The sequence below is a fragment of the Musca vetustissima genome, unplaced genomic scaffold, assembly GCF_032173495.1.
Source record: "Musca vetustissima isolate MV318-11 ecotype Yass unplaced genomic scaffold, APGP_CSIRO_Mvet_v1 utg68095, whole genome shotgun sequence".
Taxonomy (NCBI): Eukaryota; Metazoa; Arthropoda; class Insecta; order Diptera; family Muscidae; genus Musca; species Musca vetustissima.
The window spans coordinates 17,505-43,932 of NW_026873531.1; the positions used below are offsets into that span (position 1 = coordinate 17,505).

General features: G+C 33.3%; 1 protein-coding gene across 1 annotated transcript in view; it reads right to left on the minus strand.

Annotated features, from left to right (window-relative positions):
- Nucleotides 1-281: 281 nt before the first annotated feature.
- Nucleotides 282-26,428, minus strand: part of LOC133326031 (lachesin-like) — a 30,798-nt gene continuing 4,651 nt past the window's right edge. The window contains exons 2-4 of the mRNA XM_061534710.1: nt 17,125-17,333; nt 16,528-16,772; nt 282-383 (exon numbers count right to left, since the gene is read on the minus strand). Coding sequence (XP_061390694.1) covers nt 282-383; nt 16,528-16,772; nt 17,125-17,333 — 556 coding nt within the window. The remainder of the gene's footprint in view (nt 384-16,527; nt 16,773-17,124; nt 17,334-26,428) is intronic.

The following is a 26,428-nucleotide window of genomic DNA, read 5'->3' on the forward strand; positions in this document are numbered from 1 at the left end:
ATGAAGAAGAAGAAGAAGAAACCTTGTATTGTGTACTTGTATCAAAGGTTGTGAACACACCGAACTTAATTTTTGCTTGACTCGAGGTTAAGCTATGCTCGTTCATTCGTTTGCTTTTCTGTGAGTGATTTTTTTTAGTTTTGTTTTTTTTCTGTCAACCATCCATTAATCCCTTGTAAGAGGAAAATTAAAAGAAAACTCGCAACATTGAAATGAAAAGAGTATTTTTTTGGTTTCTTCCGTTCCGTTTTTCTTTTCATCTTCCAAAAAAATATCGTATATTACAAAGAAAATATGAAATGATACTTACAATTCATGTCGAGTACAAATTTCTTGGTAAGAGCCGCCACCACATGGCCATTACTGGCTTGACAAGTGTAAACCTGTAACGAAAAGAAGAAACAAATTTTAGAAATTTTGAAATTATCTTTTTAATGATGCACAAATTAATTTGAAATTTTTCTAAATACAATTTTTGACGGTGTATATAGAAGGGAGGGGATAGGAATGGGTATAGAGTTGAGTTAATTTTTACTGAAAAGGAGGGAGTATATTTGTACCTTTGGAAAGCAAGGGACATTTTTTTAATTTGTCTCAAATAAGGTAGTAATATTTACGATAAATTCTATTGCATACTTTTAGGGTGATTATTATACCCTTTCGCCACACTGTGGTAGAGCATATTATGTCTTTGTGCATATGTTTGTAACAGGCAAATGTAATCGAGATAGACCCATTGTTCCATTGGAGAATATGCATAGAATCACTTTCTAAGTCGATTAACGCATGTCCGTCCGTCCGTCTGTCTGTCCGCCCGTCCATGTATTTTTGTGAACAAAGTACAGGTCGCATTTATGATCCGATTTGGATGAAATATGGCAGAGTTCACTTATTTGGCCCAAGGACGAACCCTATTGAAATTGAAGAAAATCGGTTCAAATTTAGATATAGCTCTTATGTATGGTTTCGTCCGATTTTATGTGAATGATACATCAAACTCCATATATTTGTCCGATTGGGACGAAATTTTGCACAGAGTACTGAATTAGGTCCAGACCGATGTCTGCGAAGTTTTGGTAAAATCGGTTCAGATTTAGGTAAAGCTCCCATATACAGTTTCATCCGATTTTATGTGAATGATGCACCAAACTCTTAATGTTTGTCCGATTGGGACAAAATTTTGCACAGAGTACTGAATTGGGTCCAGACTGATGTCAGCGAAGTTTTGTTAAAAACGGCCCAGATTAAGATATAGCTTCCGTATATATTATCGTCCGATTTAAGGTAAATGGGGCACTAAAGTCTCTATATACATTTCGATTTAGACGAAATTTGGCATAGAGTACTAAATTAGGTCCAGAATGATGTGTGCTAAGTTTCGTCAAAATCGGATCAGATTTAGATATAGCTCCCATACATAGTTTTGTCCGATTTTATGTAAATGGTCCGTATATATCATTCGATTTGCACGAAATTTGGCATAGGATACTGAAATGAGTCTACAATAATGTGTGCCAAGTTTCGTGAAAATCGGTTGAGATTTAGATATAGCTCCCATATATATTTTCCTCCGATTTTATGTAAATGGTCCATCAATGACCCTATATATCTTTCGATTTGCACGAAATTTGCCACAGCGTACTGAATTAGGTCCAGAATGATGTGTGTTAAATTTCATGAAAATCGGTTCAGATTTAGATATAGCTCCCGTATATATTTTCGTCCGATTTAAGGTAAATGGTGCACCAAAGTACCTATACATCTATCGTTTTGCACGAAATTTGTCATAGGGTACTAAATTAGGTCGAATATGATATGTGCTAAGTTTCCTGAAAATCCGTTCAGATTTAGATATAGCTCCCATATATAATTTCGACCGATTTTATATAAATGGTGCACCAAATTACCTATACATCTTTCGATTTGCACGAAATTTGGCATAGGGTACTAACTTAGGTCGAATATGATATGTGCTAAGTTTCCTGAAAATCCGTTCAAATTTAGATATAGCTCCCATATATAATTTCGACCGATTTTATATAAATGGTGCACCAAATTACCTATACATCTTTCGATTTGCACGAAATTTGGCATAGGGTACTAACTTAGGTCGAATATGATATGTGCTAAGTTTCCTGAAAATCCGTTCAGATTTAGATATAGCTCCGATATATAATTTCGACCGATTTTATATAAATGGTGCACCAAAGTCCCTATATATCTTTCGATTGTCACGAAATTTGGCATAGGGTAGTGAATTATGTACACAATGATGTATACGAAGTTTCGTGAAAATCGGTTGAGATATAGATTTAGCTCGTCCGATTTTATGTAGATGGTGCACCAAAGCCCATAAATGTCTTTCGATTTGCACGAAATTTTGCATAGAATACTGAATTGAGTCTAGGAAGGCGTGTGTCAAGTTCCGAGAAAATCGTGCCAGATTTAGGTATAGCTCCCATATATATTTTCTTCCGATTTAAGGTAAATGGTGCACCAAAGTCCATATATATATTTCGATTTGCAAGAATTTTGGTATAGCGTACTGAATTAAATCGATAATAATGTGTGCTAAGTTTCGTGAAAATTCAGTACAATCTATTGAAGTTACTATAATAATTTCGTGTGTCAAGTTTTCTTAAATTCGGTTCAGATTTACATATATCTGCTATATATACTTTCGTCCGATTTTAAGTAAATGGTGAACTAATAACCCATAGCTAGGCCGATTTGCACAACTTTGTGAAGCTAATATCTAAATCTGAACCTTGATGGCTGTTCAGATATAGATATAGCATAGCTTCAATATATAATTTCGATCTATTCTTGTTTATTGTACGCCAAATAATCAATCATTGATATTAAATTTTAAAAATTAAAGCATACCAAATAGTGAGTATAAAGTTTGCTTTAAATCTATTTACAAAATTTAGAATAGGTTGCAGAATGGCATGTTTTTATGATATTGCTATTATGTATACATACATAAAGATCATATATTTAACTTTGATAAATTTCATGTCAATGTTCCTTCGACGAAAGGCGACGTCTGTTAGGATACATATGTAGAATATACACAAAGTGCTGAAGGGTGTCATATAGTCGGTCCAGTCCGACTTTACTACTTTCTTTACTAGGTTAAAGTTAAAGCCTCTGTGGAATGCTTAAAAATATATATATTTTTTTTTTTCAATCAACTCCTTTATGGGATATCTAAAAAATATATATTTTTGAGAATCCACGCCTCTGTAGGATTAAATACTATTTCACAATTCAATACCACACCCATCGCCCAAACTCTGTTTCAATATGTCGCTGACTCCCACAGCCAAAACTACTTTTGTCTATTTACCATCATTATTAAAGCTTATTGCTATTTATACTTTCTCCCTAAACACACACAGACGTTATTTACACCCTCCCACTACCACAATCGAATCGGAAATGTCTACAAAAGTCAATATTCCTGTTACCAAACATGATGGTGATTATTATTGAAAGTGAATCAATGTTTTCATTTTGTTGACTTCTTTTTCATATTTTTTTCTATGATTTTTGTTTTCAATTTCTTCTCGTTGTTGTTGTCTTCTGACATTTGTCCCTCCATTAACTTTGAATGCTGTTGCTACTTTTGCTTCTACTCCTACTTCCACTTCTTCTGCTACTGTTGTTGTTGTTGCTATTGCCGTGTGTGAAAAGGAAGACCAATAAAAAAAGAGATTGGAATCCTGAAAGGACGTTGCTAGGTGATGGGACCCAATACTGAAACTAACACTTGGTGTTAGTTAAAAATATTTTTTCCAAAACTAAAACTAGGTGTAGATTTTTATAAAATATTTTTTATAATTTTTTTTTATTTTTTTATCTATATAAGCGTGGATATGTTTTAAAGGATCTAAAAAAGGCGTGTATTTTGTAAAAATATTTGTTAAGGACCTTAAAAAAAGCGTGAATTTTTATACCCTTCACCACACTGTGGTACAGGGTATTATGTCTTTGTGCATATGCTTGTAACAGGCAAAAGGAAAAGAGATAGACACATGGTTCCTTTTGAGAAAATGCATAGAATCACTTTCTAAGTCGATTTATGCATGTCCGTCCGTCTGCCCGTCTGTCTGTCTGTACATGTTAAATTGTAAACAAAGTACAGGTCGCATTTATGATTCGAATTGGATGAAATTTGGCATAGGTCACTTATTCGGCCCAAGGACGAACCCTATTGAAATTGGGAAAAATCGGTTCAGATTTAGATATAGCTCCATATATATATTTAACCGATTTAATGCAAACGGTCCCTATATATCTTTCGATTTGCACGAAATTTGGTACAGCCTAATCATTTAGGTCTATAATTATATCTACCAAGTTTCGTGAAAATCGGCCCACATTTTGATATAGCTCACGTATACAGTTTCGTCCGATTTCATGTAACTTGGTGCACCAAAGTTCCTATATATCTTTCGATTTGCACGAAATTTGGCATAACGTACTTAATTGAGCCCAGAATGATGTCTGCCAAGTTTCGAGAAAATCGGTCCAGATTTAGATATAGCTCCCATATATAGTTTCGCCCGATTTCATGTAAATGGTGCCCAACGTACCTATATATATTTCGATTTTCACGAAATTTGGCATAACGTACTTAATTTAGCCTAGAATGATGTCTGCCAAGTTTCGAAAAAATCGGTCCAGATTTAGATATAGCTCACATATATATTTTCGTCCGATTTCAAGTAATCGCCCCTATATATCTTTCGATTTGCACCAAATTTGGCATAACGTATTGAAGTGATGGCTGCCAAGTTTCGAGAAAATCGGTCCAGATTTAGATATAGCTCCCTTTTATTATAGATTGATTTTAAGTAATTGACGCACCAAGGAACCAATAGGCTGATAGGAACAAAACGTTCTGAAATTACTATAACCTAACCTGTGACATGTTTGTTTGAAATCGCTTAATATTTGGATAGAGCTTAAATATATATATATATATATATATATATTCGCCCCGATTTCAAGTAAATAGGGTATTTTTTTAGGTGATTTTTTTGAAAATATTGTTTTTCAGGGTTCAATGAAGGGCGTGGATTTTTTAAAAAAATATTTTTAATTTACCTCCTAAAAGCTACCAATCTTATTACGCCTTAAAGTATGCAACAAAAATATTCATTAAAATAAAATCCCTCTTTATCCCTATTGTGTTCGTCCTTTTCTTTTCTGTCTGCAAAATTAATTTATATTTGTTACCTCATGAATAGCATAGCCTTTATTATTTAGTTTCTCCTGTCTCCCCTGATTTATATCCCCCCTTTTGGCCCCAGGCCGCAAAAGGGCTCAGTTACTAATTTTTGTTTATTATTGAATATTGCAGATTTTTGTTTGTTATAGATTTCCGCCTGCTACTTTACAAATATTGACGATCATCCTCATCATGATAATAATGCTGCTGCTGATGAAGACAACCACAATTCTGACAGGCTGCCTCCCCGTCTGCCAGTCCTTCCCTCCATCTGTCTGTCTATCATTATCAATAGCTCTAAACGTTATGTCAATGTTATTGGCAAATTTACCATTGAACGAAGGGAATGAAGTATCAAATGAAGACTCCATGCCACAGGACTTGAGTATATCTTCCACAAAAGTCTTCCTTCTCAACATAATATATCTATGCAACCAAATACAAAAATATTATTGTAATGCCTTAAGAGGATGTGTACGTTTCCAATGTCTGTATGTACGCATCATCAGCCGATTGTTATTTAAGAAATTTTCTTTATATTTAGCCTTAGAGCTCTCTGTTTACGTATTGGTGGTTTGTCTATACAGTATTGGTGAATTCATTAAAAGAATGTAGGCGTATTTGCCAGTCAGTTGTATAAAAGGTTATCGGGTTGGGGGAAAAGAAATATGAACAAATCAAGCGTAAGGTAAATACAAATAAGGATTAAATGGGTGTTAATAAGATGTGGTAAGGATGCCCGTACCGCCACAAATAGCAGCATCATCGACATCACCACAACGACAAAAACCAAATGTCTTAAGTCTGTTTCTTACAAAAACGGCATCGAATGTAATCTAAAGATTAAATAAAAAGGTGGGATGGAGATTTCAAGGATATCATGTGATATATGTGTATGGCTTAAGTTCTGAGTATTTAATAGAAAATGAGAAAATTATTTTTGCTAGAAAAAATAGGAATATATTAATGTGGTATGGAAAGGCTTGCTTTTTCAGGGCTTCTATAAGCCGTAGATTTTTTAAAGAATATTTTTGAAAGACCTTATTAAAGCGTGGAGGTTTTAAAAAATGTTTTTAGGGACCTAGAATATTTTTTTCAGGGCCTCTAAAATTTTTTAATTTTTTTTTCAGAGCTTCAATAAGGCGTGGATTGTTTAAAGAATATTTTTAAGGACCTAAATAAGGCGTGGATTTTTTAAAGAATATTTTTTCAGGGATTCTATAAGGCGTGGATTTTTTAAAGAATATTTTTTTCAGGGATTCTATAAGGCGTGGATTTTTTAAAGAATATTTTTTCAGGGATTCTATAAGGCGTGGATTTTTTAAAGAATATTTTTTTCAGGGATTCTATAAGGCGTGGATTTTTTAAAGAATATTTTTTCAGGTATTCTTTAAGGCGTGGATTTTTTAAAGAATATTTTTTTCTGGGATTCTATAAGGCGTGGATTTTTTAAAGAATATTTTTTCAGGGATTCTATAAGGCGTGGATATTTTAAAGAATATTTTTTTCGGGGATTCTTTTGTTCTATTAAAAAAATATTTTTTAATCTGTGAAGTGTTGGTTCTTGGAAAAATATGTTTGTCAATAATCTAGCCTCTGTTGCTGCTTTATAAATTAAAAAAATGGTTTCTGCTGTTCAATAGAAAAAATATTTCTTTCAAATTTTATTTCAACTAAAAACTTCATATGTTCATATGTTAATTCATTTTTTTCATAGAAAACTAAAAAAATAACCCTACCTCGTTTTCCAGAACACTTTCTCTTATTATTCCCCCTTAAAAACCATTTCACTTATTATCACGAAATTAGTTCAATTATTAATTGGTCAATATCAATAAAAACTAATATTTTTATTTATTTATTTCCTAAAAAGCCCCCAAACATGTTCCTGCATTTCAATCATTACAAGCCTAAATACCATCCAAAAAGAAATCTAGGTGATTACACTACTATGCCCTTAAAACATGTGTTGGTTTTTGTTGTAATCCGTCGTGTTGTTACAACTTTAATACTTGTTGTTCTGTTGTTTGTTTGTTTTTGTTTTTTTCTTAGACTTTAAGAATTTTGTCTTTAATTTGTTGTAAGACGACGAACAGAATATTAAATAGTTTACGGATACACGTGACAGAAAATCATTTCGAAGACGAAAAAAATTTTTTCAAGTCTGGTTTTGACTTTATTTAAGGCAAAGGTGGAAATATGTTAACCAATTGAATTAGGCCCCAAAAAACTACCTCACACATACACACCGGCTCAACCTGAAGAAAATTCCACTGTTTGTCAATCATAACAACAAAAAAGTCATAATGAAAATTTGTCACATAACATAGCTTAGAGGGGGAAAAACATCTATGTTACATATCTAATAGGAAATTAATCCAGGGCAAAATGACCTCCTCCACCGGTTTGACATTAAGACCTACACAAGAAATCAAACACAAATAATAATACAAATTATGGTCTAAATACATGAACATGGGATGTGAGCATGACCATAATCATAAACATAACAACAACGACATGATTTTTGGGAGAGTTAAAAGATAGACATCAACTGGTCATTTAGAGTGTGGACTTCGGGTGAAATGTTACAAAAAAGGAGGAGACACACAACATGTTGACCACAACAGAAAAAGGTCTTAAATCAGGTGTTTAAATTAATTAAAAAACAAAACGACGGAGGAAATGCTAGACTTAGTGTGACCTACTCTGTATTAGGCATTAACTAGTTCTGTGTTAAGGCGACTCATATTTTGGTATCACCCCATAGTGGAAAGAACAGCTGTTGTGTGTTTGCTTTATTTTTTTCGATATTTCCCTGCTCCAGGGCCATAAAGGAAATCCTAAATTGTTGTTGAGCGAATACACGCACGTAGCTTTCGTAGGAAATAAAATGAAAACTAAAGCGTGACATTTAAACATTTTAATATGTTTTTTTTTTTTTGGATTATAATCGATAAAATAAGACAGATCAGGAGGGGGATGGGGAACTTAATGAAATGTCACCAAACATTTAAAAAGGTGACTTTAAGGTATGAGGAGTTGGAATATTAAATGTGGACTCAAAAATATTTTAAAGAAACCCTAAAAAATATAAAAAAACTCCAAGCCATATAGAAGCCCGGAAAAATATTATTTAAAAATTTAACGGCTTATAGAAGCCCGGAAACATATAAAAAAATCCACGCCTTAAAGAAGCCCAAATAAATATTTTTTAATGATATTTTTAAATAGTCCTCGCTTCGTAGGTATCTTGAAAAAATATTTTAAAAAATCCCCGTTTAAAATATTTTTAAACCAGTAAGGAAAGTAGTAAAGTCGGACAAGGCCGACTATATGATACCTTTCACCACTTCGGGTATATTCTACATATGTATCCTAACAGACGTCGCGCTTTTTGTTATATATCTATATCTGAACCGATTTCAGGGAAACTTAGCACACGTCATTCTCGACTTAATTCATTACGCTATGCCAAATTTCGTGCAAATCAAAGGATGTATAGGTACTTTGTTGCACCATTTACACAAAATCGGAAGGAAATATATAGGGGAGCTATATCTAAATCTGAACCGATTTTTCCCAATTTCAATATTGTTCGTCCCGGGGCCAAATAAGTAACCTGTGCCAAATTTCATCCAATTCGGATCATAAATGCGATTTGTACTTTGTTTATAATTTAACATGGACAGACAGACGGACGGACGGAGATGCATAAATCAACTTAGAAAGTGATTTTATGCATATTGTCAAAAGGAACCATGTGTCTATCTCGTTTCCTATTGCCTGTTACAAACACATGCACAAAGACATAATACCCCGTACCACAGTGTGGTATAATTATAAGGGGTATAATTATAAGCCTGCCTTGGATATAACAAACTAGTTCATTAAGGAAATATTTTTCGAGGTCTATATATGGGCGTGTATTTAAAAAAATATTTTTCGAGCCCTATATATTTGTTGATATTTACATGTAGGCATGGGTTTACAAAAATTGAAGCCCATATTTAGTTCGGGTTAACAAAATAAAAATTCGAAGCCAGAAGCCTTATGTACTGCTTTTGTTGTGAGATCCAAATTATAATCAATTTTCTGTTATTTTCATTTATTCTAAAAGTTCACTGCCTTCCATAAAAAAAAATATTCCACAATTTATGAAGTCAATAACCAATAAAATGAAACCAATCAAAGGGTATCATAATACCCATACACCTATTATGGTAACCCATTTTTATGACAATATTTTCTGTCATTTTTTCCTCTTATTGTTTTTATCTTTAAGCCAATTGATTTTTTGATTTTTTACTTTTTGTTTTGTTTGTTTACAAACTTCAATGGTTAACCCTCGTTAAAAAAAACTAATTTCATTCATGGCTTCCAAAGTGGGGACAAGAAAAAAGGTTGGCTGCTTTCTTTCTTCCAAAAAAGAAAAAAACTTCGACATTTTCCGATAAATTCAATTCTGCGCTGTGAGAACAGTTTTAATCCGCTTTTTGAATTTGGTAATTGGTATAATTCCCAACAACAATAGCAGCAGCATTAGCAACAACTACTACAAACTGCTACCATAATACTACAATGTGGTGCAGTAGCAGCAGCAGCAACAACAACAAATCACAAATGAACGACATTGGTATTACCAAACCATAGTCTCAAGTGGTATTACCAAAAACAATGCCAGCACTCGCACACAAACACACATACACCAACACCCGGAGCAAATGTTTGAAATATGTTTTTTTGGTGGGACAAGAGCATTAAAGAGATTATTGAAGCATGAAAGTTATTTTTTCTGATTTTCCTTTAGAGCTGCAGGGTTTTCAATCTTCTTTTGAAGAGTGGGCATTTAGATTTTGGGGTAAAGCGTTTTTTTTTTTTTTTGTAAAGAAGTTCTTATGTTAACGTAAGTGTCTGGCTGTGTGTGTGTACTTTGGCTTGTTACACTTGAAATTGAATTTCAAGTGCAGATCAATGGTCCAAACTTTATTTGAACTAAAAAAAACACAGCTCAAAGTTTTCAAACAACAACAACAAAAAATTGAAAACAAATCTTTAATGGAAACTTTGAAAACTTAAGAGGAAGTCTTCTTGTTATTGATTGGTGAGATTTTATTTTTCCTTGTTAGGGTCTTTGTTTGTGTGTGTGTGTGTGTTTTTTTGTGTTCGCCTGGGTTAGTGTAAGCTGTTTCCGCTTAATCAGCTTGTAATGGAAAAATGCAGCAAATGAAATTCAGTTTTCTTGGGATGTTTGGTTTTCTGCGGAAAGAAGATTTTAACAATGTTCGGGCAAAAATTAGGAAGAAGAATTAATATTAGGAAAAAATACAATTGAATGAAGAAAACTTACTGAAATGGAAAGGACTTTAAAATTGAATTAGGGTCATTTGATATGTTGAGCTTAAAAATTAAAAAATTGAAAACAAATTACAGAATTTTGAAAAAACAGGTAAAAGGAAACGAGATATTCCCATGGTTCCTTTTGAGAATATGCATAGAATTTGAGTCGATTTATGCATTTCGTCCGTCCGTCTGTCCATGTTAAATTGTAAACAAAGTACAGGTCGCATTTATGATTCGAATTGGATGAAATTTGGCACAGCTCATTTATTTGGCCCAAGGACGAACAATATTGAAATTGGGAAAAATCGCTTCAGATTTAGATATAGCTCCCCTATATATTTTCTTCCGATTTTGTGTAAATGGTGTACCAAAGTCCCTATGTATACTTCGATTTGCACGAAATTTGGCACCGCGTACTGAATTAAGTCTAGAACGATGTGCGTTAAATTCCGTGAAGATCGTTTCAGATTTAGATATAGCTCCCATATATATTTTCGTCCGATTTTATGTAAATAGTGCACGGAAGTCATGATATATCATTCGATTCACATGAAATATGGCACAACGTACAGGATTAAGTTAAGAACGGTGTGTGTTAAATTTCGTGAAAATCGGTTCAGATTTAGATATAGCTCCCATATAAATTTTCGTCCGATTTAAGGTAAATGGGACACCAGGGACTTTGGTATATCCTTCGATTTGGCCGAAATTTGGTATTGAGTACGATATATACCGTTATCGATGTGTGTTGGACTTCGTGAACATAGCTGCCATATATATTTTCTTCCGATTTTAGGTAAATAGTACACCAAATTCCCTATGTATCACTCGATTTGCACGAAATTTGGCATAGCGTACTGAGTTGCGTCTAGAATTATGATTGTAAATGGTACACCTAAGTCCCTACATATCTTTCGATTTGCACGAAATTTAGCATAGCGTAATGGATTAGGTCTAGTATGATGAGTGTTAAGTTTCCTGAAAATCGGTTCAGATTTAGATATAGCTCCCATATATATTTTCCTCTGATTTAAGGTAAATTGTGTACCAAGGTCCCTATATATCCTTCGATTTGCGCGAAATTTGGCATAACGTACTTAATTGAGCCTAGAATGATGTCTGCCAAGTTTCATTAAAATCGGTCCTGATTTAGATATAGCTCCCATATATAGTTTCGGCCGATTTCATGTAAATGGTACACCTAAGTTCCTACATATCTTTCGATTTGCACGAAATTTGACATAGCATAATGGATTAGGTCTAGTATGATGTGTGTTAAGTTTCCTGAAAATCGGTTCAGATTTAGATATAGCTCCCATATATATTTTCCTCTGATTTAATGTAAATGGTGCACCAAAGTCAATATATATCTTTCGATTTGCACGAAATTTGGCACAGCGTAATGAATTAGGTCCAGAATGATGTGAGCTAAGTTTCGTGGAAATCGGTTCAGATTTCGATATAGCTCCCATATATAGTTTCGTCCGATTTGAGGTAAATAGTGCACCAAATTTGGCACAGCATACTGAATTGAGTCTAGAAAGATATGCGCTAAGTTTCGTAAAAATCGGTTAAGATATAGATATATCTTCCATATATATTTTCGTCCGATTTAAACCCTACCCAAAGACCCTATATATCTTTCGATTTGCACGAAACTCTAGAATGATGGGTGTTAAGTTTCGTGAAAATCGGTTCAGATTTGATATAGCTCCCATATATATTTCTGCCCGATTTTACATAGATGGAGCACCAAACTCCTAGTGTTTGCCCCATTAACACGAAATTTTGCACAACGTATCAAATTGAAAATTGAATGGCGTTATTGCGTTTTGTTGAAATTGGTGCAGATGCAGTCATAGCTTCCATATGTATTTCGAACGGGTGTCTGATTGAAATTAAATTCTTAGCAGTACGACGTACCGAATAGCGTGTATCAATTTGCTTTAAATAGTTTTCCATAAATGTGTCCTATGGTACGCAGACGACTCTAAATCTGCCCGAATAAAATTAAATTTATCATAGGTTGCAGAAAGATATGATCATGTTCCTTCTATTGGCATGTAATTGTAAGGATACATATGTAGAATATACCCAAAGTGGTGAAGGGTATCATATAGTCGGCTCAGTCCGACTTTACAACTTTCCTTACTGGTTTGTTTATTATTTAAGCCCACCTTAAAAATGTTTTTTTAACACAAGCCTAAATGAAGACCTCAAAAAATATTTGTTTTAAAAAATCCAAGCCTATCTATAGGATTTAGAAAATTCATTTTCGTAGATCACCAAAAATTTGATTTTTTTTAATTTGTAAAGAAAATCAAAAAGCCTGGATTAAAAAAATATTACTTTCAAGATGTTGGATATTTTTACCAATATTTTTGTTGTTGTTCCTTTAATTCCATGTCAGACCATTACCAGATTTGTCAGCTTAATGTCCTTGGATTTATTTATGCGATATATTCTTTACAATATTTTTTTTCTTTTCCTAAACCACAATATCTCAAAAAATAACAGATTCCTTATGTTCAGTTTACACCCACCCACCCAATCTCTTGCTATCAATATGTTTAAGTCACACACATACACTCACATTAAAATAAGTACCAATTTTTAAATAAGATTTGGCACAAAAACCATTTACAGCAAATAGAACCTTGGGCAAATATTTCATCTTACCTTGATTTTATTGTTCGGTAGCAAAAATATATATATTTTTCATTTTTCATACTCAACACCCATATCGCCTTTCCCTCTTTCAAATCACAATCTTATCCTCCAGATTTTCAAAAAAAAAAAAAAAAAAAAAAATAAGAATAAGAATAATGCTTGAATGAAATTTTCAAACATTAGAAATTTTATGCTTCCTTTACCGCTTAGCATAACTAAATAGCTTTCTACTTCTGCTGTGTGGCATTGTCCTGATATTTACGGAACCACCATCATCAGTGACAGACGGTGTGTGCGAGCGGATGTGTGTGTGCTTATGTCTGTGACAAATGTCACTGCTATTTTTGCTCTACATATTTTTTTTATTTTTTTTCTCGTTTTGATATATCAACGTATTAAGTTTTACGGTTTTGTACCTTTTAAATCGTATTTTGTTCTAGTTCTTCGTATTCCATCTTGCTTCCTCTTACTCTTCCCTTTCAGACATATTTGAAATTGGCTGCAGAAAAGCTTCATTTTTTATACTGCCAATTTATAAATTTCCTATTTGAGATTTTTTTCTCTTTTTTGATGTAGGTTGAGGAAACGAAGAAAAGGAGGAATGAGAGGCAAAGTGGGGATTTATTTAAATGTTGGTCATTTATTTTCATACAAGGACAGTGTTTTGTCTTTGTTGCTTTCCAAAAGGACCCTTAAGTTGGATTTGCAGAATTGTATCAATAAAATGAAAGATATTTAGTAGAGACACCTAGGTATTAGAAGAAGAACACACAAAAATTAAGACAAAAATGTAACTGAGGTCTTCTAGAGATACAAATGCTCTTTAGGCTTTAAATTATATTATTTAACAATTTGGGAGAAGTAGAATTTTTTAGAAGATTGCCTATACGATTGTTATACCTTTCACCACACTATGGTACAGGGTATTATGTCTCTGTGCATATGTTTGCAACAGGCAAAAGGAAACGAGATAGACATATGGTTCCTTTTGACAATATGCATTGAATCATATTCTGAGTCGACTTATGCATGTCCGTTCGTCTGACAGATCACAGTACAGATCGCATTTATAATCCGATTTGGATGAAATTTGGTACAGCTCATTTGTTTGGCTCAAAGACGAACCCTATTGAAATTATTTAGATATAGCTGGCAAACATATTTTCGTCCGCCTTTGTGTGAATTTTGTACAAAAGTCCTCATATCCTTCGATTTGCAAAAAATTGGCACATCGTATGGAATTAAGTCTAGAGTGACGTGTGCAAAGTTTCGTGAAAATCGGTTCAGATTTAGATATAGCTCCCATATGTATTTTCGTCCGATTTCATGTAATTGGTGCACCAAAGTCCGTATATATCTTTCGATTTGCACCAAATTTGACACAGCGTAATGAAATAGGTCTAGAATGATGTGAGTTTAATTTCGTGAAAATCGGTTCAGATTTATATATAGCTCCCATATATAGTTTCATCCGATTTTAGGTAATTGGTGCGCCAAAATCTCTGAAAATCATTCGATTTACACGAAGTTTGCCATAGTGTACTGAATTTAGTCTAGTATGAAGTGTGCTAAGTTTTGTGAAAATCGGTTCAGATTTAGATATAGCTCCCATATATAGTTTCGTCCGATTTTATGTAAATGGTGCACCAAAGTCCCTATATATCTTTCGATTTGCAAGAATTTGGCACAGCGTACGCAATTAAGTATAGAAAGATGTGTGCAAAGTTTCGTGAAATTCGTTTCAGATTTAGATATAACTGCCATATATATTTTCCTTCGATTTTATGTAAAGTGTGCACTAAAGACCCAAAGTTTGTACGAGTGACATATAATTTTGTTGAAATCGGTTCAGATGTGCATATAGCACCCATTTGTATGTTCCTTGGTGTTTAGGTAAATGTTGCTCCGGTTGACACGAAACGTACCATAAAATCGATTTACAAAATTCCACACATAGTACGCAAGCGACTCTAAACCCGCCCGAATGAAATGAAATTTTGTCTGTTAGGAGACATATGTAGAATATACCCAAAGTAGTGAAGGGTATCATATAGTCGGCCCAGTCCGACTTTACTACTTTCCTTACTGGTTTAAATATATAAAAAAATGTTGAGGACGATATATAGGCGTGGCTTCCTAAAAATATTTTTTGAAGTCTATAAATAGGCGTGGAATGTAAGAAAACTTTTTGGATGTGCTTTAAGGGGTTAATTTATAAAATTTTTTTTGGAGTCTTATATACGTGTGTGAATTTATAAAAAAATAAATGGAAACCTCCTTCTTTTGGATATCCAAGTTACTAAAGGTTCTGAAAATAATATTTAAAAATCTAAATTCTTATTACTAATTCTTTGAAAACGGTGCTATTTTAAATATTTGTATTGAAATATTTTTGTTTCTTTTTTGGTCAGATCTTGAGGTACCTAAACTAGATTATTCCGCCTAGATTTTCTATCATGTTAGCGTCTCCATTTAAAATAAGTTTTTTTTATTCCCTTCATGATTACTATGTAATCCGCTTTTCCACTACAACCGAGAGCCATCAATTTTTCTTTTATACAAGTCAATGTCACTAAATATTCCATTCCGACGATGATGCAAAAAATACGGTTCAGCTTAAAAGGAAAAACCACAAATCCACTTAAATAGTTTCTGGATTCCCTTTAAAAAAAGATTCTAACTAAAAAATTCAATATAAGTTAACATAAAAGAAATTTATAAAAAAAATCGCAAGAAATAAAACAGAAATTCAAACCAAAGAATGAATGCAAAGAAAAATGGGAAAAATACCCAAAGTTCAATTGCAAACGAGAAGAAGATAAAAAAAAAGAAAATCCTTAGCTTTGCAGAATAGATGGGAAACATCGGCTACCGTATAAAAAATGGCTATTCATTATTTTTAAGAAATGTAGGTGAACGGCAAAAAACAACAACAACAAAAAAGTTCCCCACGAAAAAAAATAAAACAGTTTGGCCTTTAAGTATGCCTCCGGCAGTGATGATGATGTTGATATTCGTTGTTAGCATGGTTCGTTAAATAAGGATAACCAACAACAACAAAAAAAAACTTAGTGTCTCCCACAGACACGACTTATGGTTGCAGGACACATTACATAGAAGAGACACAGACACAAAACACAAAGCATCCCACAGCAAGTGACTGGGAGATAACTAACAAAAAAGCTAAGCGGATCTCCTCTCTTCCCTCCCTCTCTCGCTTGACCATGGTCGTTTATTTTGCTAAAGGACATCTCGAACTATGTACTACCACTTACCGTTAATAAATCTTTGCGTGAAATATTTTTCAACTGCAATGTATTGCGCACGGTGCCATCTGGCAGGACTTCATATGAATCATCGACCAAAGCATGTTCACGCCACCAGGAGACACGTGGTGGTGGCACACCGCCGCTTGATAAACATGTTATGTTCAGGCTTTCACCTTCCAAATAAGGGCCGGCTTTTTGGTCTCTGATGGCGGCTCCTTCATTATCCAATATTGTTAGATGGGTGGGTGGGACTGGAACACACAGAAAAACAAGAAGGAAAACATAAAATAAAAAACTTCGGCAGGCACTTTAAATTAAATTATGGGAAATTTATTTAAAGTCATTAAACAAAAACGAAAAAATTTCAAGGTATTCTAAAAATAAAATTTTAAATTTTCTCCACATAAAAATGTTTCCTCAATTTCCCCCTGCTGCCCCCTCATTGTTGACATTTTTTTCTTTTTTTTAACGCAACTTTAATTGAAACACCCACTGACTTATTGCCCATAAAATGAAATGTTGATATTAATAAAAAAACCAGAGGCAGCAGACATCACTCTGTGCTCCTCCCCTCCCCCCTCCCCCTCGGCATCATCTACTTACCCAATACGGTTACATTTATCCTCCAATTACGCGTCGGTGATTTATGAAAATCCACCCGACATTTATACAGACCGGCATCACTTGGCTGAATATTTTTAATCCTTAAAGCTGGCGGATTTGAGTCATAATAAAAGTGGGCTTTTTTATTGAAAACATTCTCGTCGGCCCATGGTATGCCTTGGTGTAGTGGTTTGCCACGGGCATCAAATCTATAATGAGAGGAAGAAGAAACATTTTATTAGTTATGGTGTTTAAGGAATGGAAAATGAATTTGTGGGGATAAAAAATTATAAAGTAAACCAGTAAGGAAAGTAGTAAAGTCGGACGGGGTCGACTATATGATACCCTTTACCACTTTGGGTATATTCAACAGCCGGGATCCTAACAGAAGTCGCATTTTTGAAGGACAATTAACATGAAATTAAACATTTCATTCACGAAATTTAAAACACACCGTTCTAGACTTAATTCAGTACGCTGTGCCGAATTTCGTGCAAATCGAAGGATACATTGGGACTATGGTGCATTATTTACCGAAAATCGGACGAAAGTAGGTATGGGAGCTATATCTAAATCAGAACCGATTTTCACGAAATTTAACACACATCGTTCTAGACTTAACACAGTACGCTATGCCAAATTTCGAAGGATATATAGGAACTTTGTTGCACTATTTACCTATAATCGGACGAAAATATATATGGGAGCTATATCTAAATCTGAACCGATTTTTACGAAATTTAACACACATAGTTCTAGACTTAATACAGTACGCTATGCCAAATTTCGAAGGATATATGGGGACTTTGGTACACTATTTATCTATAATCGGACGAAAATATATATGGGAGCTATATCTAAATTTAGTCAGATTTTCATGAAATTTAACACACATCGTTCTAGACTTAATTTAGTTTGCTGTGCCAAATTTCGTGCAAATCGAATGATATATAGGGACCTTGGTGCACTCTTTACCGAAAATCGGAAGAAAATATATATGGGAGCTATATCTAAATATGAACCAATTTTCACAAAATTTAACACCCATCGTTCTAGACTTAATTCCGAATGCTATGCCAAATTTCGTGGAAATCGAAGGATATATAGGGACTTTGGTGCATTATTTACCGAAAATCGGACGAAAATATATATGGGAGCTATATCTAAATATGAACCGATTTTCATGAAATTTGACACACATCGTTCTAGACTTAATTCAGTTTGCTGTGCCAAATTTCGTGCAGATCGAAGGACATATAGAGACATTGGTGCACTATTTACCTAAAATCGGACGAACATATATATGGGAGCTATATCTAAATCTGAACTGATTTTCACGAAATTTAACACACATTGTTCTAGACTTAATTCAGTTGGCTGTGCCAAATTTCGTGGAAATCGAAGGATATATAGGGACTTTGGTGCACTATTTACCTAACATCGGACGAAAATATATATGGGAGCTATATCGAAATATGAACCGATTTTCACGAAATTTAACACACATCGTTCTAGACTTAATTCAGTTTGCTGTGCCAAATTTCGTGCAAATCGAAGGATATATAGGGAATTTGGAGCACCATTTACATTAAATCGGACGAAGCTATATATTGGAGCTATATCTAAATCTAGCCCGATTTTCATGAAACTTGGCAGACATCACTCTAGGCTCAGTTCAGTACGTCGTGCTAGATTTCGTACAAATCGATTGATATATTGGGACTTTGGTGCACCATTTACATTAAATTGGACGAAACTATATATGGGAGCTATATGTAAATCTGAACCGATTTTCACGAAATATAACACACGTCTTTCTAGACCTAACACAGTACGCTATGCCAAATTTCGTGCAAATCGAAGGATATATAGGGACTTTGGTGCACTATTTACCTAAAATCGGACGAAAATATATATAGGAGCTATATCTAAATCTGAACTGATTTTCACGAAACTTGACAGACATCACTCTAGGCGAAATTCAGTACGTTATGCCAAATTTCGTGCAAATCGAAAGATATATAGGGACTTTCTTGCACCATTTTTATTAAATATATGGGAGCTATATCTAAATCTTCCCCGATTTTCATGAAATTTAGCAGACATCACTCTAGGCTCAATTCAGTACGTTATGCTAAATTTCGTGCAAATCGAAGGATATATAGGGACTTTGGTGCACCATTTTTATTAAATCGGATGAAACTATATATGGCAGCTATATCTAAATCTCGTGCAAATCGAAAGATGTGTAGGGACATGGTGCACCATTCGGACGAAACTATATATATGAGAGCTATATCTAAATCTCAACCGATTTTTCACAATTCCAATAGGGGTCGCCCTTGGGCCAAATAATTGAGCTGTGCCAAATTTCATTCAATTCGGATTATAAATGCGACCTGTACTTTGTTTACAATTTAACACTGACAGATGGACAGACGGACGGACAGACATTCATAAATCGACTCAGAAAGTAATTCTATGCATATTCTCAAAAGGAACTATGGGTTTATCTCGTTTCCTTTTGCCTGTTACAAACATATGCACAAAGGCATAATACCCTGTATCACAGGATGGTGAAGGGTATACATATTTATAAATCCTCGAATATACATAAACCTCAAACCTCATAATTTTTATACATACACGCCTATATAAAAACTTTAGAAAAATTATTATGGACAATATATTTGACTTCAATGTGAACATAACTCTTCCCTTGTAATGTCATAAAGTAGGCCGTTGGGATTTACACTTTACGATTTTCAAATTATAAATATACATCCGACTACACCCTGAGGAATAAATATACCCTTGGGATGGTCTTGGCCCTTTAAAAATTGCGTCATAAAATGAAAATCTTAAAATAACAAAAAAAGTGTGATGACAAAACAGCATTCCAAAGTATTACACAAAAATAAAAATTTTGTCAAGTGAAATATTTTGTGGTTTTATGTCCACAAGAAATATATAGTTTGTCCAAATAAAATCTACATCTGACTTCGGAAGATGTAGATTTTATTCGATACAATTTAATTGCTTTCCACAAAAAATTTGGTTTTCATTTCCTTAATTTTTCTTTCATTTCATTTTTCATAAAATGTCCATCAAATGCCATTGTAAATTCTCTACCAAACAGACACTAATTATGGTCCTTCGAAAAAGAAATATCTCTTTAAGCAAATACTTTGACATTATCCCATTTTGATTGCTATTTTATTAGAATTGGTATTAGCTGTCAATAACATGTTAATGGTGACAGTTAATGTCTTCGAAATTTCATCGAAGAAGTTTGAAAAAGGTCAGCACAGCAATTCCACTACCAAAAATAGAGATGCCATAAAAATTGAAGTTAAAAATTATGGCACCCCGAAGAATTTTACAAATGTTTGTGACTGCAAGAAGCATCAGGTATATTAAAATTATATCAGGTCTACCCACAATACCCACCTCCCCTCAGAACAAATAAAACTCAGCTGGTATTCTGTTTTTATTCGGCATAATTAACAAATTCCACTCACTCACAGAGACACACACATACACACCATTACAAGACACACCTCACCAATGAAAATAAAAGCCAAGAGACGCGCACACACACATACACTCCCCCATAATTTAAGGTCATTTGCTGTTGCTGATGACAATGATAATAGTTGTTGTTGTCATTGTGTTTGTTGCTAAGAAAAGTTTTTGTTGTTGTGCTGGGGGTTTCCTTGGGGAAAATTCATTTAAAATCAGAGCCATCATCATCGTCAGCATCAGAGGACAACAGGGGCGAGAACAACTCAAATTGATGCACAATTTTGTCAAAATAAACAACAACAACAAAAACTTATCTATGCTGGTGGAGAAATTTATCTATGCTGGTGGAGGACGAGGAAAGGTGGGGGAAATTCTATGCGTGCATATGACAACAAACATGTCAACAGGAGAAAAATAAGTTTGGAGGAAAACAACAACAACAAAAATACGAACATTTACGACAATGACAACGACCTGTCATTGAAATAAAAACGGCAAAGAAAATACTACGAAGGGTCCAAACATTGTATGCGTCCGCGCTAAGGCTAAGAGATTTTGATTATACACTGAGAAAGACCTCAAGTTTTTTTGAAGTGTGGATTTTTAAAAATTATTTTTTGAAGCCTACGATGAGGCCTATATTATGAGCCTATATTCAGGTGTGGATTTATAAAAAATAGTTGTTGAGCCTATATTCAGGTGTGGATTTATAAAAAATAATTTTTGAAGCCTATATTCAGGCGTGGATTTATAAAAAATAATTTTTGAAGCCTATATTCAGGCGTGGATTTATAAAAAATAATTGACTTCAAAAAAACGGCGAAGAAAATACTACGAATGTTCCAAACATTGTATGCGTCCGCACTAAGGCTAAGGAATTTTGATTATACACTGAGAAAAAAGTATCGAAAAAGGCCTCAAGATTTTTTGAAGTGTGGATTTTTAAAAATTATTTTTTGAAGCCCATGATGAGGCCTATATGATGAGCCTATATTCAGGCGAGGATTTAAAAAAAATAGTTGTTGAGCCTATATTCAGGTGTGGATTTATAAAAAATAATTTTTGAAGCCTATATTCAGGCGTGGATTTATAAAAATAATTTTTGAAGCCTATATTCAGGCGTGGATTTATAAAACATAGTTGTTGAGTCTTTATTCAGGTATGGATTTTAAAAAATAATTTTTGAAGCCTATATTCAGGCGTGGATTTATAAAAATATTTTTTGAAGCCTACATTCAGGCGTGGATTTGTAAAAAAATAATTTTTGAAGTCTATATTCAGGCGTGGATTTATAAAAAATAATTTTTGGAGACTTTATCAAGGCGTGGATTTATAAAAAATAATTTTTGGAGACTTTAGCAAAGCGTGGATTTATAAAAAATAATTTTTGGAGACTTTAGCAAGGCGTGGATTTATAAAAAATAATTGACTTCAAAAAAACGGCGAAGAAAATACTACGAATGTTCCAAACATTGTATGCGTCCGCACTAAGGCTAAGGGATTTTGATTATACACTGAGAAAAAAGAATCGGAAAAGGCCTCAAGATTTTTTGAAGTGTGGATTTTTAAAAATTATTTTTTGAAGCCATGATGAGGCCTATATGATGAGCCTATATTCAGGCGTGGATTTATAAAAAATAGTTGTTGAGCCTATATTCAGGTGTGGATTTATAAAAAATAATTTTTGAAGCCTATATTCAGGCGTGGATTTATAAAAATAATTTTTGAAGCCTATATTCAGGCGAGGATTTATAAAACATAGTTGTTGAGCCTTTATTCAGGTATGGATTTATAAAAAATAATTTTTGAAGCCTATATTCAGGCGTGGATTTATAAAAAATAATTTTTGAAGCCTATATTCAGGCGTGGATTTATAAAAATAAATTTTGAAGCCTATATTCAGGCGTGGATCTATAAAAATAATTTTTAAAGCCTATATTCAGGCGTGGTTTTATAAAAATTATTTTTTGAAGCCTATGATAAGGCGTGGATTTATAAAAACTATTTTTGAAGCCTATGTTATTTTTGAAGCCTCTGTTAAGGCGTGGATTTATAAAAAATCCATTTTTGAAGCCTATGTTAAGGCGTGTATTTATAAAAAATCTTTTTTTGAAGCCTCTGTTAAGGCGTGGATTTATAAAAAATTCATTTTTGAAGCCTATGTTAAGGCGTGGATTTATAAAAAATCCATTTTTGAAGCCTATGTTAAGGCGTGGATTTATAAAAAATCCATTTTTGAAGCCTATGTCAAGGCGTGGATTTATAAAAAATCCATTTTTGAAGCCTATGTTAAGGCGTGGATTATAAAAAATCCATTTTTGAAGCCTATGTTAAGGCGTGGATTTATAAAAAATCCATTTTTGAAGCCTATGTTAAGGTGTGGATTTATAAAAAATCCATTTTTGAAGCCTATGTTAAGGCGTGGATTTATAAAAAATCCATTTTTGAAGCCTACGTTAAGGCGTGGATTTATAAAAAATCCATTTTTGAAGCCTATGTTAAGGCGTGGATTTATAAAAAATCCATTTTTGAAGCCTATGTTAAGGCGTGGATTTATAAAAAATCCATTTTTGAAGCCTATGTTAAGGCGTGGATTTATAAAAAATCCATTTTTGAAGCCTATGTTAAGGCGTGGATTTATAAAAAATCCATTTTTGAAGCCTATGTTAAGGTGTGGATTTATAAAAAATCCATTTTTGAAGCCTATGTTAAGGCGTGGATTTATAAAAATCCATTTTTTTTTTTTTGAAGCCTCGTTTGGTTTTTTTGCTATTTTTTGTCAGTGTTTATTTGTGTCCTGCCACATTTCCTTCCTGTGCCCACAGGGCCTTTGACGCACTTTTGTACTTATTGACTGTTTTTTTGTCGGCATACATATTGTTGTATATATCTATCTATATGAGATGATGTGGTGAGATATAGTACGGCCACATTAAACACAGCTAAAATATCAGCACACCACACACGCAGATGTTGGGGGATATATTCTCTGACTTCTTTTGCTGTTGTTGTTTTTTGGTTTTTCCTGTGGATCCCCTCCAATATTGGGTGTTATTTTGGATGACAGCTAATAAAAGTAAATTAAACGTGTCACATTTTACGATTTTGGTTTTTTTCTCTCTCGCCTTCATTTTCATCTTCGTCTATTTTTTATGATGTGTTAAGTTTTCAGCACCTCCCATCACCACCATCACCACGACGAACAGCAACAAATTTTTCATTTGAGGGCTATTAAATAAAGTAATAGGTGTTCTATCTAGAAGAAGAAAAAAAGCGATCCCTAAAAAACCACGAAAAAAGCGAACGAATGTCAAAAATGTGACGTTGAAAAGCTCGTATTTTATTTTATAAGTCTATTTGAACTTTATGCCAAGTTTGTTGTTGTTGTTGTTTTTGGATTTTTGCCACATGGGTGTGAAAATGTTTGCTTGCTTTTTTGTTGCTTTTTTCATTTCGTTTTTTGTTGCTTTTATGTTGATGCATGTTAATGTCTTACAATATTCTTTCTGATTGGCCATCGTCTTATTTTATGATAATTGCTGGGGATTTTATGATCAGGTAAATGGCAAAAAAGCACAGAACCTACAGATGAGATGCCAAAGATATAGTCCAAGATCTATTGGATTTTTGGTTTAAGACAAATTGGATTTTTTTTTCTTCACCCACAAGTTGATTGAGAAGTCCAAATAGAAACGACAACAAAAATGTTGCAATTTTTTTTTTTATTTGAAGGAGGAATTTTTTGATCTTCCTATCTAATTTGATGAATTTATCTAGGTCAATGTAATTGACCATAAAAATTAAGAAGACAGTATTAATGGCTATATGCCATAGATTAAGACATATTTTTAGGGGCGGAGAATAATGCTTTCCGGTCATTAAAACATTGATGGGAATTTTTATTTTAAGACAATTTTGAAAATTAATTAAGAAATTAATCTGAAGAATTAAAAAAAGTTTCCGTCAAATTTTTAATGGCGAATATAAATGAATAATATCTGGATTGACATATTTTTTAATACCTGGATTTGATGATTTGTTTCAGAAGAAAAGCATATTTTTTCAAAATCATATTATAGAGGAAAATATAAAATTTTTTTCGGTAGAAATGAAAAATAATCGGAGTATTATTTTCCATGAAGTTTTCTTAAAAAATTCACAAAATTCACGTTTATAAAGAATTATCCTGACAGGATTTTCATTGACCAACAATTTTTTCTTCTAAAAAATAAATAATCTCCCAAAAAGTTCGAAAAATTATTGTATCATAATCCTCACTTGGCCTCCAGAGTCCTTGAAGTAAATATTTCCATTAACCTTGAAATAAATATATTTTTTCCATTTTCTCTTTTGATTCACAGAAAAAACAAGAAAATCCATCTCATTAGTAATGTATCCCCCCTACCTTCAGATCCCGCAGAAAATATCTCATAAATACACCATGCAAGATTAATAATTTCTAACAAGAATCATATTCATGTAATAAATCATCAACAAACAAAACGATGATCCCAAAACTCCCAGCTTTAGTACAAATCAACTCTGGTTAATTATGAGAATAATTTGTAACCCGAAAATCCCCACAACAAAAATAATGAATACAAATTACATGATGACCTCGAAATCCAAAAGGTACTGATTTAATCATACGATACATATTTATAAAGGACACAGGGACATATGTTGGCTGTTTTGTAGAAGATATATATGTAGGCATTATAAAAAATTAATAAACCAGTAAGGAAAGTAGTAAAGTCGGACGGGACCGACTATATGATACCCTTCACCACTTTGGATATATTCAACAGATGAATCGTAACAGATGTCGCATTTTTAAAGGACCAGCAAAATGAAATTGAATATATAAACATGTCATTCTGCAACCTATACCAATTTGTTCATTTGGTCAGATATTGAAGCTATATCTAAATCTGAACCGATTTCAACGATTTCAGGAAATTTAACACATCATACTAGACCTAATACATTACGCTGTACCAAATTTCGTGCAAACCGAAAGATATTAAGAGACTTTGGTACACCATTTACATTTAATAGGGCGAAAATATATATGGGAGCTATATCTAAATCTGAACCGATTTTCACGAAATTTAAAACACATCATTCTAGACCTAATTCATTACGCTGAGCAAAATTTCGTGCAAATCGAAATATATGTAGGGACTTTGTTACAACATTAACCCTAAATCGGACGAAAATATATATGGAAGCTATATCTAAATCTGAACCGATTTTCCGGAAACTTAACACATATTATTCTAGACCTAATGACGTATAGGGACATTTACATTAAATCGGTCGAAAATATATATGGGAGCTATATTTAAATCTGAACAGATTTTTACCAATCTCAGCACACATCATTCTGCATTTAATACAGAACGCTAATCCAAATTTCGTGCAAATCGAATGATATATAGGGGCTCTGGTACAACATATACCTTAAATCGGACGAACACACATCATTCTACATCTAATTCATTACGCTATGCCAAATTTCGTGCATATCGAAAGATATATAGGTACTTTGGTACACCATTTACCTTAAATCGGACGAAAATATATATGGGAGCTATATCGAAATCTAAACCGATTTTTCCCAATTTCAATAGGGTTTGTCATTGGACGATATAAGTGACTTATGCCAAATTTCATCCAATTCGGATCATAAATGCGATCTATGCAGACAGGCAGACGGACGGACATGCATAAATCGATTCAGAATGTGATTCTATGCATATTCTCAAAAGGAACAATG